This window comes from Pan troglodytes, chromosome 21 (assembly GCF_028858775.2).
Source record: "Pan troglodytes isolate AG18354 chromosome 21, NHGRI_mPanTro3-v2.0_pri, whole genome shotgun sequence".
Lineage (NCBI taxonomy): Eukaryota > Metazoa > Chordata > Mammalia > Primates > Hominidae > Pan > Pan troglodytes.
The window spans coordinates 39,117,067-39,130,176 of NC_072419.2; the positions used below are offsets into that span (position 1 = coordinate 39,117,067).

General features: G+C 50.4%; 1 protein-coding gene across 3 annotated transcripts in view; it reads left to right on the top strand.

Moving 5' to 3' along the window:
- The window catches only part of EFCAB8 (EF-hand calcium binding domain 8), a 105,030-nt gene that overhangs the window by 50,847 nt on the left and 41,073 nt on the right, over positions 1–13,110 (top strand). For all 3 annotated transcript variants that reach the window (XM_054674650.2, XM_054674651.2, XM_063803302.1), the window contains 7 exons: positions 757–894; positions 2,296–2,406; positions 3,952–4,179; positions 5,263–5,333; positions 9,771–9,975; positions 10,831–11,043; positions 12,547–12,684. In XM_054674650.2, coding sequence (XP_054530625.1) covers positions 757–894; positions 2,296–2,406; positions 3,952–4,179; positions 5,263–5,333; positions 9,771–9,975; positions 10,831–11,043; positions 12,547–12,684 — 1,104 coding nt within the window. The remainder of the gene's footprint in view (positions 1–756; positions 895–2,295; positions 2,407–3,951; positions 4,180–5,262; positions 5,334–9,770; positions 9,976–10,830; positions 11,044–12,546; positions 12,685–13,110) is intronic.

A 13,110-nucleotide genomic window follows, 5' to 3' on the forward strand; every position in this document is an offset into this window, starting at 1 on the left:
CTGCTGGGCTGTGGGCCCACAGTGCTGGGGGCCCTCCTTTAGGGGACAGGTTACGTTTTCTGGAACTCTGGAGATGGAGAATTGTCAGGGCCCTCAGGGTCACCTGGAGCACCCTCTCCAACATATCCACACACCCTCCTGTCTGGAATTTTCCCAGAAGCCCTGGGAGCTGGGATCATCGCCTCTGATGAAGGGTCTGAGTCTGGGGGCATGGGGACAGGGACAGTCTCGCTGAGGTCCCCAGTCGGCCATGGGCAGAGGATGCCTCCAAGAAGTGAGGGTCTTGGAGGGACTTCTGTGGGGCCCTCTAGGGAAAGTTCCTCCACCTGGGAGGAATGGGAGGGGCCCCTCTGGGGACAGGCAGGCCACTGTGGCAACTATGTTGGTAGCCACTATCGGACTGTGTCCCAGGCTGGAGTGGCAGCAAGGGAGGGCCTGGGGCCAGCATGTGCTGCCTGGCTTGGCTTTTGTACCCAGCCAGTGAATTCAGCTGCTCCAACAGGGTGGAGGCCTGGGGGCAGGCTGGGGGTGGAGCTGTGCCCGGCCCTCACTCACTGTGTACCTGGGTTATCTGAGCACAAGAGTAGCCTCTCTGCTGCTGGGTGTGACGGTGCCAACACCATGTGTGTGTGTTAGAAGTGCTTGGACGGACGATGTGCCCTGGCCTTGTTCGCCGGAGGCACCCCCGAGGCTTCAGGAGCCAGCTACATCCCTGAGCACCCATGCTCAGAGTCTTGCCTTTTTCCCATCCCCCAGAATATTCGCGTGTGGGACATGCTGGACTACATATGCCTCCAGTCCTTCTGCGGGAAGTTTTTTGCTCTGGGAAACTGCCCCATCACCAGTGCCTACTTCTTCGAGAAGGACAATACCCTCATCTGCAGCACCTACTCAGTGAGTGCTGTCCCAGGAGGGAGTGGGGTCGAGGCCGCAGGTGGAGGGCCAGGGTCTGAATCCCATGGGACACCCAAGGGGTGGCCACGTCCTGTCCCTCCTGGGACTGCTGAAGCGGCTAGACTCTGTGGCCTGGCCTGTGAGGGGCCGTGTTTTGGGATTTCCTGAAATCCTGTTTCTAGGCCCCCAGCCTGTCACCCTCTCTGCAGCTGCTGTCTGCACTATCCCCACTCAGGCGTCCTCAGCCTCTCCCTCTGGGAGCCACCCTGAACCTCAGGCTTGTTAGGAGCCCTTCCTCCATGTTTTCTTGGCCCCGTTCCTTGTCTCAGTCATGAGCCTCATAACTCTGTCCTGTCGCTATTACATGACTGTTTTTCCTGCTAAGTCATGAACTTTGGGAAACAGGGGCCACGTCCGAGCAGCATCTCTGCAGGAGAGACCCTGTGGGAAACTGAGTCACAGATAGGAAGGCCATCTGTGACTCAGGACTCAGCTGGAACCCCTGTGAGGTCTGTCCTGACCCTGGAGGACAGGAAAGATTGGGACAAGCACGAGGGGCTTCCTGTGAAGGATGGGGTAAGGGGGCCCACAATAAGGTGGAGGCTTGGGGAGCTGCAAGGCTGAGCCACAACCCATAGATGGGAGCAGAAGCCCGGAAAAGAGATGCGGGGGCCACTCGTGCTTGAGCTCCACCAAGGCCTCCCACGCTCCGTGGGCTGGGCCACCCTGGTCGGTGACATGTGTGTCATCCTTACGCACTTGGCTGGCCCTCCCCTAGACAGCAGTTTTCTTGAGAAGGTATTGGGTTCCTTTATCTCCTTGCTGAGTGCCAGACAGGTGGTCAGCATTTGCTGAATTAAATAGGCCTTTGAAGTTCATTTCAGAGCACCAAACCTTATCAACCCCCTGCCTTTTGTCATGAACAGAGAATATATGACAAAGACACTGTCCCATCTCTCTAGGAACCTACAGGGTAGAAGAAAAACAGATAATTTCGGTAGAAAGTGCTATGTGTTATGGTAGAGTTGTGCTTTTTGGAGCACAGAGGAATCCTTAGCCTCGCCTGGGGCAAGGGGGAGGCAGGGAGGGCTTCCCGGAGGGAACACCTGATTGAGGCTTCAGCTTCTCAGAAGTTATAAGGTGAAAGGGACCTTGGACTTGGAATTTGGGGTTCTAGGAACACTAGGGTTTGGAAGGCTCAGTCTCGGGGAGCGGGGGCCATGGAGTAGGGTGGGGGTATCTGCAGGCCTGCTGAGGAACCTGGAGTCTTGCTGGAATCAGGCCTGCGTGTGGTCAGGACGTCTTGATGTCGTGATTTATTAGAAGTTTTTCCCGGCAGCCCATCGCTGTGAGCAGAGCCCTTCTGACAGACAAGCTCTCTGCCCCTTTCCTCACCTACAGATCGGGATCCTAAAAGGGTACTTAGAGGCCCAGGGGCCTATCAAAGCAAGGAAGAGGACCACTCATTGCTCACCCCTGTGTGCTGTCCTCTACAGCAAGATCTTTAAGCAGGTGAGTGGCCCAGGGCTCGCCTCTGAGGCTGGCGGGAACACCAGGTGACACGGGGCAGAACCAGACCTCCCTGTGTGCCTGGGTCTGTAGTCAGCTCCCATGGCACATTGGGAACTCTTACAGCCTTGATGGTGGTGCTGGGGCAGCGGGATAGACACAGAAAGCAGCTCTACAGATGGGCTGGCGTGGGATCAGCTCAGAGCTCCATCCGTTAGCCATGGGATCGCCTAACTCCTCTGAGCCTCATGCCCTTGGCTGAGCGCCTTGGGTCAGCTCTGGACTGGGCCTTCTTGATGTGGAGTATGAGACAGAGTGCTAGTTGTGGGGCGCTTTCCTAGGTTCCCAGAGTGGGTGCTGTTCTTGGGCATCTCTTTGCAGGGATCCATAACTTGGCTTTTTTCATTGTAGGAAGGGACGGAGGCCCAGGCAGCAGGCAGCACCTTGGTCCTGCGTGGAGTCTCTGGGTTGGGCAGGGCAGCTGGGCATGAGGAGTTGCTTCTGAGGTGTGAGGATAGGAGGGGCTGCTGCCTGAGGCCCTCTGCTCACTCCCACCCACTGGGACCTCTTGTCTGGCCCAGGCTCTGGACAGGTGCGCCGCATCGGCTGCAGAGGTGGCCTTGGGCTGCACAAGGCTGGAGCTCACCATTCTGGGCTTCTCTCCCATCCTGGCTCCTGCCACCACCATCTCTTACTGCCTCAGGGCTCTTCAGTACCTTAAAAAAGTTTGTTTAAAATTTTAAAAAATTACCAACTTTTCTAGATCTTCTCAGTAGGGAGGGTTGGTCTGAAACCACCTCACTTGCTACTTTTTTTTTTTTTTTTTTTTTTTTTTTTTTGCCAGGGTCTCGCTCTGTCGCCCAGGCTGGAGTGCAATGGGATCTTGGCTCACTGCAGTCTCTGCCTCCCGGGTTCGAGCGATTCTCCTGCCTCAGCCTCCCGAGTAGCTGGGACTACAGGCATGCACCACCACCCCCAGCTAATTTTTGTATTTTTAGTAGAGACAGGGTTTCAGCATGTTGGCCAGGCTGGTCTCAAACTTCTGACCTCAAGTGATCCACCCTCCTCAGCCTCCCAAAGTTTTAGGATTACAGGCGTGAGCCACTGTGCCCAGCCTTACCTGCTACTCTTGCATTATAACAATGGTCATGGTGGCAAAATGTTTCATTGAGTGGCATGGCTGTCCTTATTCTCAACGGTTCCCTACTTAAGGGGCAGTTAGTTTATTTCTTATTTTTTTGACGGGGTGGTCATGATTAATGTTGTTTCAGTAATGTCTTTTCCAGATAGGGATTATTTTCTTTGGCTAGATCCTGATAAGTGCCATTTCTGAGTTAACAGGTCTTCACCAAACGTTCCAGTTTGCACTGCCCTGTGATACAGGGCAGAGGAGGTCCTGTTTTCAAAAGTGGCTTATGCTGTAGCAGGGGGCCCTGAACGTCTGTTTTCTCAGTGGATGGAGGGGAGGGGCCCAGGCAGGCTGGAGACCACCCTTGGGAGTGGAGGCCCCGGCCTCTCCAGCAGCCCCCAGCTGTGTGCTCCCTACAGGTGGTGAGTGGCTGCCTGCGCGGCACAGTGAGTGTGTGGGAGGTCGTGACGGGCAGGAAGACGATGGAGTTTGCTGTGTCTGGGGGCCAGCACGTGGAGATGACCGCCATGGCCCTGGATGAGTCAGAGCGGTGCCTGCTCACAGGTTTGCGGGATGGCACAATGAAGATGTGGAACTACAACATTGGCAAATGCCTGTTGACCTTTCCCAGTCCGGAACAGCTGGAGGTCAGTCTTGCTTGTCAATTACAGCCAGGGACGGCCTCTTGGGACGCAAAGCACAGCTCCTATGACCCTGGGATGCACTATTTTTTGTACCTCTCTGAAAGGGTGTTCATCATAGTCAGGTGGCCTGGCTTCAAACCTCCCTGAGCCTCTGTGTCCTCATGCATGAAATGAAGACAGGTAACAGTGCCTGGACTAATGGGTTTCCACTAAGGTTAGCTACTGTTGCTCTTTAAATTTGCTAGCACTTCTCATTCCACATAGTGGAGCTTTGGATTGCATTTCTAGCAGTGGGATCAGTTAATTCACAGCCACCCATGGTCACCCCTATTTGGGAAATGCCTGATGGTATTATAGGGCCAGTCCATGGGAGTGGCATAGGGCAAAGCCAGCAGTTCCACCCTAACTTCTGTGACACAGTCCTTTAACCAACTCAGAAAGTGTACTTAGCTGGCCAGGCAGTGGCTCACGCCTGTAATCTCAGCACTTTGGGAGGTCGAGGCAGGGGGATCACCTGAGGCCAGGAGTTCGAGACCAGCCTGGCTAATATGGTGAAACTCCTGTCTCTGCCAAAAATACAAAAAAAATTAGCCAGGCGTGGTGGTGGCTGCCTGTAATCCCAGCTACTCGGGAAGCTGAGGCAGGACAAGCCGGGAGGCGGAGGCTGCAGTGAGCCGAGATCCCGCCATCGCACTCCAGCCTGGGCAGCAAGAGTGAAACTCTGTCAAAAAAAAAAAAGAAGAAGAAGAAAGAAAGTGTACTTAGCCAAGATGCCAGGGGTTGAGTACTGCTCCAGATCCTATCACTCAGTAGTGACTTGACCTTAGCCAGGTCACTTGCCCATTTCCCAGCTATCCTCTATGTAAAATGGACATGGATGCCTACCCTATCTCACTCCCCTAAGTCCATCAAATGAGGGAATAGGATGTGAGAACATGATGACAAATACATGGTGGTATCACCTGTAGGCGATTTTCGTCATCCAGAGATTTGACTTCTTGCTTGGCACCTTTAGGAAGACATTTAGGGCCCAGAGCCATTTTCTCTGATAAGTTTTCTAGTTCTGTTTTCTTTCATCTTCAACAGATTAGTGGGATTATCCATATGAACAAAGTGTTCTATGTGACAGGATGGAGTAAGAGAATCACTCATTTCCTGTGAGTAGAAAGCATGTATGGTGAGTAGGTTCCAGTAGCTGCGTGTTCTCTTTCCAGATGGGTTCCTCCATTCCTGGCTTTCCTGGTGGTTGGAACACCATGCAGGAAGTTAGTGGTGGTTAATGACTATTGCTTCATCTGCTCATCCATCCATTTATTCATTATTCATTGAGGCTAATATATTCTTGGCCTTTTGCTAGGTGCCTGGGATGGGTATAAACAAGAATATTGGAGTCTTCATCCTCCTGGAGTATCTATTTCAGTGGGGGAATGTCTTAGTCCATTCGGGCTGCTGTAACAGAATATCATAGACTGAGTTGCTTATAAACAACATAAATTTATTTATCAGAGTTCTGGAGATGGGGGAAGTTCCAGACAAGGTGCCAGCAGATTTGGTGCCTGGTGAGGGCCTACTTCCTGATTCATAGACAGCTGTCTTCTTACTGTAACCTTACATGGTGGAAGGGGTAAGAAATCTCTCTGGGGCCTCCTTTATAAGGGCACTAATCCCATTCATGAGGGCTCCATTTTTGTGACCTCATTGCCTCCCAAGGCCCCACCTCCAAATTTCCTCGCCTTGGGGATTATGTTTCAATATATGAATTTTGGGAGCAAAATTCAGTCTATGGCATTCCGTCCCTGACTTCCCAAAATTCATGTCCTTCTCTCATGCAAAATATATTCATTTCGTCCCAATAGCCCAAAAGTCTTAACTTGTTCCAGTATCAACTTTAATGTCTAAGTCCAAAATATCATCTAAATATCACCTAAATAAAATATGGGTGAGTCTCAAGCTACAATTCATTCTGAAGCAAATGCCCCTCTAGCTGTGAACCTGTGATACTAACACGTTATGTACTTCCAAAATAGAATGGTGGGGCAGGCATAGGATAGACACAAGGGAGAGATAGGAAAGAAGAAAGGAGGGACAGGTCCTGAGCAAGTCAAAAATCCATCGGGGCAAATGCTAGTAGACCTTAAATCTCAAAGATAATCCTCTTTGGCTTGCTGCCCTGCCCTTCAGGCCTGCTGGGGTGGCAATTCTGCCCCTGCAGCTTTGCCTGGCAAGCGACTGGAACCCTAAGACTCTGGGCAGCCCTACACCTACAGATTTGGGGAGCCTTGCCCCCATGGTGGCTCTATGCCTGGGCCCTGCCCCTGTGGCACTTCCCTGCATGAGCCCCCTGGCCTTGTGGGGCTGCAATTCCAAGGCTGTGGCTCTGCTGGGAGACCCTGTCCTTTGAAATCTAGGTGGTGGAGGCAGCCATGTCCTCCCAGCTCTGCTGAGTGCAGTCCATGCTGTACCATGATCCACAGGAGCCACACCTAGAGTGGTCAAGGAGCATGAAGAATGGAGCCTGTGAAGTTAAGCGATGATGGTAGAGTGCTGTGGTCCCATGGGCACTGGTGGCCATTCCCTTGAAACCATTCTGCCCCCAGAGCCCTTGTACTCTGGGCTGGTGATGGGAGGGACAGTCCTGATGATCTCTGAGTTGGCTTCAGGGTCATTCTTTCATTGTCTTGGAGAACAGCACTGGCTTCTGTTGGGTTGGCTGATCCATACTAATCTCATCAAACAGTGCTTGGCTATGTCTTTAATGATTTTATTAGTTTGTTTTCACACTGCTATAAAGAATGCCTGAGACTGGATAATTTATGACGAAAAAGGGTTTAATTGACTCACAGTTCTGCATGGCTAGGAGGGGGCCTCAGGAAACTTACAATCATAGTTAAAGGTGAAGGGGAAGCAAGGCACATCTTACATGGTGGCAGGAGAGAGAGTGCAAGGGAAACTGCCACTTTTAAATCATCAGATCTTGTGAGAACTCACTCACTATCATGAGAACAGCATGAGGGAAACTGCCCCCATGATCCACTCACCTCCTACCAGGTCCCTCCCTCAACATATGGGGATTACAATTCAAGATGAGGTTTGGGTGGGGACACAGAGCCAAACCATATCAATGTTCTTTCCTGAACAGCCTTTCTCATTCCTTTCTATATGGATAGGATGAATCTTTTAAGTTCTGCTTCCATTTTTTTTTTTTTTTAAGACATGGGATCTCACTCTGTCACCCAGGCTGGACTGTAGTCATGCGATTATCGCTCACTGCAGCCTCAGCTCCTAGGCTCAAGAGATCCTCCCACCCCAGCCTCCAGAGTAGCTAGAACTACAGGCACATGCCACCATGACTTGCTAATTAAAAAAAAAAAATTTTTATAGAGATGGGGTCTTGCTATGTTGCCCAGGCTGGTCTTAAACTCTTGGTTTCAAGCAATCCTCCTGTCTTGGCCTCCCAAAGTACTGGGTTACAGGCATGTACCACTGCTCCTGGATTCTGCTTCCTTTTTGATTAACAGTTTGGTCTTTAAACCATTTGTCTCTTGTTGCATTTTATTATAAGTTGTCAGGAGAAACCAGGAACTCCTTCAATATGTTACATAGAAATTTGCTCAGTCAAATATCCAATTTCTTATCTTGCAAGTTCTACCTGTCTCAAAACACTAGAACACAAATATAATTCAGCAAGTTCTTTGCCATTTTGTAACAAGTATGACCTTTCCTCTAGTTTCCGATAACATGTTTCTCATTTCTTCACCAGAGACTTCACCAGAATGGTCTTTAACATCCATATTTCTACCAAAATTCTGTTCAGGATTACTTAGGTATTCTCTAAGAATATTGAGGCTTTTTCTGCATCTGTCCTCTTTTCTTTCTAGGCCCTCACTGGAATCACCCTTAATGGTCTATGCATAGCAATGCAAGCTTTTTCTAGCATGGGCCATCCATCCTTTACCTATTACCTACTTTTTTTTTTTTTTTTTTTAAGACAGAGTCTTGTTTTATGGCCCAGGCTGGAGTGCAGTGGTGCAGTCTTGGCTCACTGCAGCCTCCGCGTCCCGGGTTCAAGTGATTCTCATGCTTCTGCTTCCCGGGTAGCTGGGATTATAAGTGTGTGCTGCCACACCTGGCTAATGTTTTGTATTTTTAGTAGAGACAGGGTTTCATCATGTTGGCCAGGCTGGTCTTGAACTCCTGGCCTCAAGTGATCCACCTGTCTCAGTTCCCAAAGTGCTGGGATTACAGGCATGAGCCACCCTGCCCAGCTGCTATTACCTAGTTCTAAAGCCACTTCCCACATTTTTAGGTATTTGTTACAATAACACCCCACTCCTGGTACCAGTTTCTGTCTTCGTTCACTCAGGCTGTTATAACAGAATACCACAGAGTAGGTGGCTTATAACAACAGAAAATTATTTCTTATAGTTCTGGAGGAAATTCTTAGATCAAAGCACTGGCAAATTCAGTGACTGGTGAGGGCCACTTCCTGGTTCATAGATGGCCATTTTCTCACATGGTAGAGAGGACAAGGGATCTCTCTGGGCCTCTTATTTTTGTTTTAGTTTTTTAAGAGACAGGATCTTGCTCTATTGCCTAGGCTGGAGTGCAGTGGCATAATTACAGCTCACTGCAGCCTTGAACTCCTGGGCTCAAGTGATCCTCCTGCCTCAGCCTCCTGAATAGCTAGGACTACAAGTGTGTGTCACTATGCCTGGCTAATTAAAAATTTTTTTTGTAGAGATGTGGTCTTGCTCTGTTGCCCAAGCTGGTCTTGAACTCCTGGCCTCAAACGATTTTCCTTCCTTGGCCCCTCAAAGTGCTGGGATTATAGGCATGAGCCACCATGCCTAGCCTAGGACCTCTTTTATAAAGGCACTGATTCCATTTATGAGGGTTTTGCCCTTCTGTCCTAATAACCTTCCAAAGGCCACACCTTCAGATACTCTCACATTGAGGATTAGGTTTTAACATAAATTTTTGGAGAATATGAATATTCAGTTTGTATCAAGAAGGCAGGTACTAGTCAAATATTAATACTTTCATTTATAATTATAAAGTATATTCAGTGCTGTGAAAAAAAAGTAGGAGTTTCTATGGGGGTTGAATGGGTGGAAACCTGATTTCTTCTTGGGGGCGGTGGTCAGGAAAGGCTCAGTGAGGGTGTTGTGGGTGGAGTGCAATCTGAAGCGTGAGAAGGAAGGGTCTCTGTGAAGTCTTTAGGGTAGGATGAGCATTCCAGGCAGAAGGCACACTATGTTCAAGGTCCCTTTCTTTTTAGAGACCTCTGTAAGGCCACAATGTCCCCCCCCTTTAAACCTTAATCCTTACCTAGGTGTCTGACTGGGGGTGTATTACACATTGACTATCTGTAAGATTAGTTTATGTAAAGCCCCTCCAACAGGGCCTTTGTAGAAAGCATGTAGTAAGCGCTTAGTAAATGAGGTCAATGGGACATGGCTTCAGCCCAGCTCCGACACCTGAGAGTATCCTCCTCTGAGTCGGCTTCCAGAATCCTCAAGGCTCCAGTGCTTCCCCAATGGATGGAGCATTACAGGCTGAGCTCTCAGCCCTCCTGCCTCTGGCCATATGCACAGGTTCCACAAGACCAAGCCGGTGCTCTTGTGCTACCACTGGCAGACCTACCACACGGAGGACATCCTGAGCATGGCCAAGTACCAGAACCAGTTCCTTGGGACCTCCTCCTACAGTGGGGACATCCTCTTCTGGAACACCGGCACATTCAAGCCCATCTTCAACTTCAATGCCTCTAGGAGCCCCTTGCCCTTGCAGCCCAAGAGGGTATGTTAACAGGAGCACACTCTCCTCCCACCCTTCTCTCAGCTGTGAACCAGAATCCTGTGGGGCAGGGAGGGTGGGGAGCACCCTGGGAAGCAGGAGGGATGATGGCGACTTGTTCTGGATGGGGTGGGGAGCTTGGTTAGGTAGGTGGTAGTTTCTGTAATTATCCTCATTGGACAGATGAGAAAATGGAGGCACATGGAGATTAAGCACCTTGCCTAAGGTCACACAGCCAAGAAGGAGTAGACCCAAACCCAGGCAGTCTGACTTCAGAGGCTGGCAGTGCTGGTCCTCCATCTTTAGTAGATTACTCACTCCTTTCCCATTGCTACTACACATTACCACTCTGGGCTCCCCAGCAGGGACTTAGGAAACCCATACAGTCTCCAAATTCCCATATCTCAGCAGATCAAAGCAGGAAGGGACCTTAGGGGCCGCCTCATCCAGTGGTTTTCCAAATGTATTGGAGAGAGATGCTTGGAAGCTACTGCAGGGGGGCTCTGGTAGGTGGGGTTTCCCCCAGAATAGCTCAGCTTTTTATCTGTTTTATGCTTTGGAGCTTCCATTGAGATTAAAGGTAGCCTCAAAAATATTTGGAAACCACTGTCCATTTTACAGATGAGAAGACTGAGTTCCTCATGGGAGCAGTGTCCTGCCTGTGGGTACTCAGGGCATTGCAGCTGGCCAGGAATGGGGTTAGAAGCTCTGATCTGATGCCTTTAAGGGGGCTAGGTTTCTGGGAAGCAAGCCCTGGGGGGCTGGAGGGCCCTGTGGTGTTGGCATTGATCTGGGGCAGTCCTGAATTTACCTCTACGACATTGCAGTGCCTTAGGGGCTGCTTTCCTCTTGGTACAGGTGCAAGATGTGAACAACTGCCTGGCTGAGAGCCACAGGCCCAGCAGACCCTATGTGGAGCGGGAGAAGTGGGCATACAAGACCTCCAGGAAGCTCTCCAGTCTCAGCCCCGAGTCTGTGGCCAATACCAACCTGAGGCGGAGCCTGGTGTCGGCTCCCCCAGTGATGCGGTGCCCGAGAGACAAGGAGCCAGACAGGCCTGTGCCCCAGCAGGTGGGAGCGAGAGCCCAACCAGAAGGCTACCCTCACTCTCTAGCCGCCGGCATTCACACACCGTCTGTGTGTGTGTTTTCTTATTGGGATGTACTTTTTCCAAAGTGCCTTTAGGTCCCTCAACTCACTTGTTTTGAGCATTGTGGGCCTGGGCAGGGCACCCTCTGGTTTTAGTCCCAATGTATCTATCCTGGAGCTAGGACTAGGTCCCTTTCCAGGGCATGGCTAATACCAGCCCTAAAAGTCTGAAAGCTGAAAGGCAGGACCCAAAGAGAACACAACCCTGAAAACCTAAAATTGGATGTTAGATCCTGGGCTGCATTCTCAGTCCTTAAGGGCAAGTCACCTGACCTTGGCCCAGGTGCAGAGGGAGCCATGGGGTCTCACCTGCTTGGAGACCAGGCTGTAAGAGTCTGAGACCCAGACACAGACAAACCACTTTCCTCCTCCTCTGAGCCTCATCTCTGCCCCAGGACTAGCCCTTCCAAGAATGGCTGACAGTTCTATTTTGCAGGGAGTAGGGAGAAAGAGCAGGAGGAGTTACTGTTTCCCTACTTGCAGGGGATGGCTTGCCTTTGAACTTTCAGCAGTGAGTACAGTATTCCAACAATCAGTGCAATAATCTCTTGTATGGGGCAGGAGGAACCAGTGAGATTGTTCTCGTAGTCAAAATCTGATTTCCATTCCTGGGAGCTGAGGCTTGAGTGAGAAACACCACCGTCCCCAAACACACAATAATTGCTAGGCATAGGGTAGTCTAGACCTAGATCCAACATGGTCTGCTAGGATATAATTTTGCTGTAAGATGTGTACACTTGACCATAAGACATTCATACCATCTTTGAGTTATCAGAGGTTACACCACTGTTTTCAAATCTTCTAGGGAAATGGGTGCATAGGTATATTTGCCCCTCTATCCTTATTTTTATTTTTATTTTTTGAGATGGAGTCTCACTCTGTCACCCAGGCTAGAGTGCAGTGGTGTGGTCTTCGCTCAGTGCAACCTCTGTCTCGCGGGTTCAAGCAATTCTCCTGCCTCAGCTTCCCTAGTAGCTGGGATTACAGGTGTGCACAACTATGCCTGGCTAAATTTTTTGTATTTTTATTGGAGACGGGGTTTCACCATGTTGGCCAGGCTGGTCTCAGACTCCTGGCCTGAAATTATCTGCCCGCCTCAGCCTCCCAAAGTGCTGGAATTACAGGTGTGAACCACCACGACCGACCTTTATCCTCATTTTTAACCAGGATGGTCTCTTCCAGGACAAAGGAAGCATCTTCCCCAGAGGCAAACTCAAGTCTCTGCCCCAATTTTGCTCTAGCAAAATTGCTGGGAACTTAAAGTGGAGGTTTCCGGGATCCACTGAGCGCTGCTTTTCCCAGGGCAGTGTACCTACTGGGGGGGCTCGGGAGTGCCGCTCTTTTATCATCTTCCTCTGGTCTCTGGTCCCCCATGGGGAAGGGAAACACCCTCATGGTGACTTGGGTGCCCATCTTTCTTTCCAGAAACCTTCCAGTGCTTCTGGCACATCCAGGCAGTCAAGCAAGATCCGCAGCAAACAGTCCATTTACAAAGAGGATGAAACGAGAAAAGGAGAATTGCAGAAGAATATGTTGGTTCAATCCAGTGCCTCGGTGGAGAAGGTTGGCCGTGATCAGCCAGGGAGAGGGATATGAGCTGGGGAGTGGGCGGTCAGGATTGGGTGGTCAGGATGGGGCTCGGGGGCCTGGGCTTGGGGCCCGGCCTGATTCTCCCCAGTGCCTGGAAGGCATCTTGGAGAGGATGGAGACACTCAGGATACTGGAGTCAGGGCTGCGGTGTCTGGGGAGAGCTCCTGTATTAATTCGTTTTCATGCAGCTGATAAAGGCATATCCGAGACTGGGAAGAAAAAGAGGTTTAACTGGACTTATAGTTCCATATGGCTGGGGAAGACCTCACAATCATGGCGGGAGGCTAAAGGTGCTTCTTACATGGCAGCAGCAAGAGAAAATGAGAAGCAGCAAAAGCGGAAACCCCTGATAAACCCATCAGATCTCGTTGAGACTTGTTCACTATCATGAGAATGGCA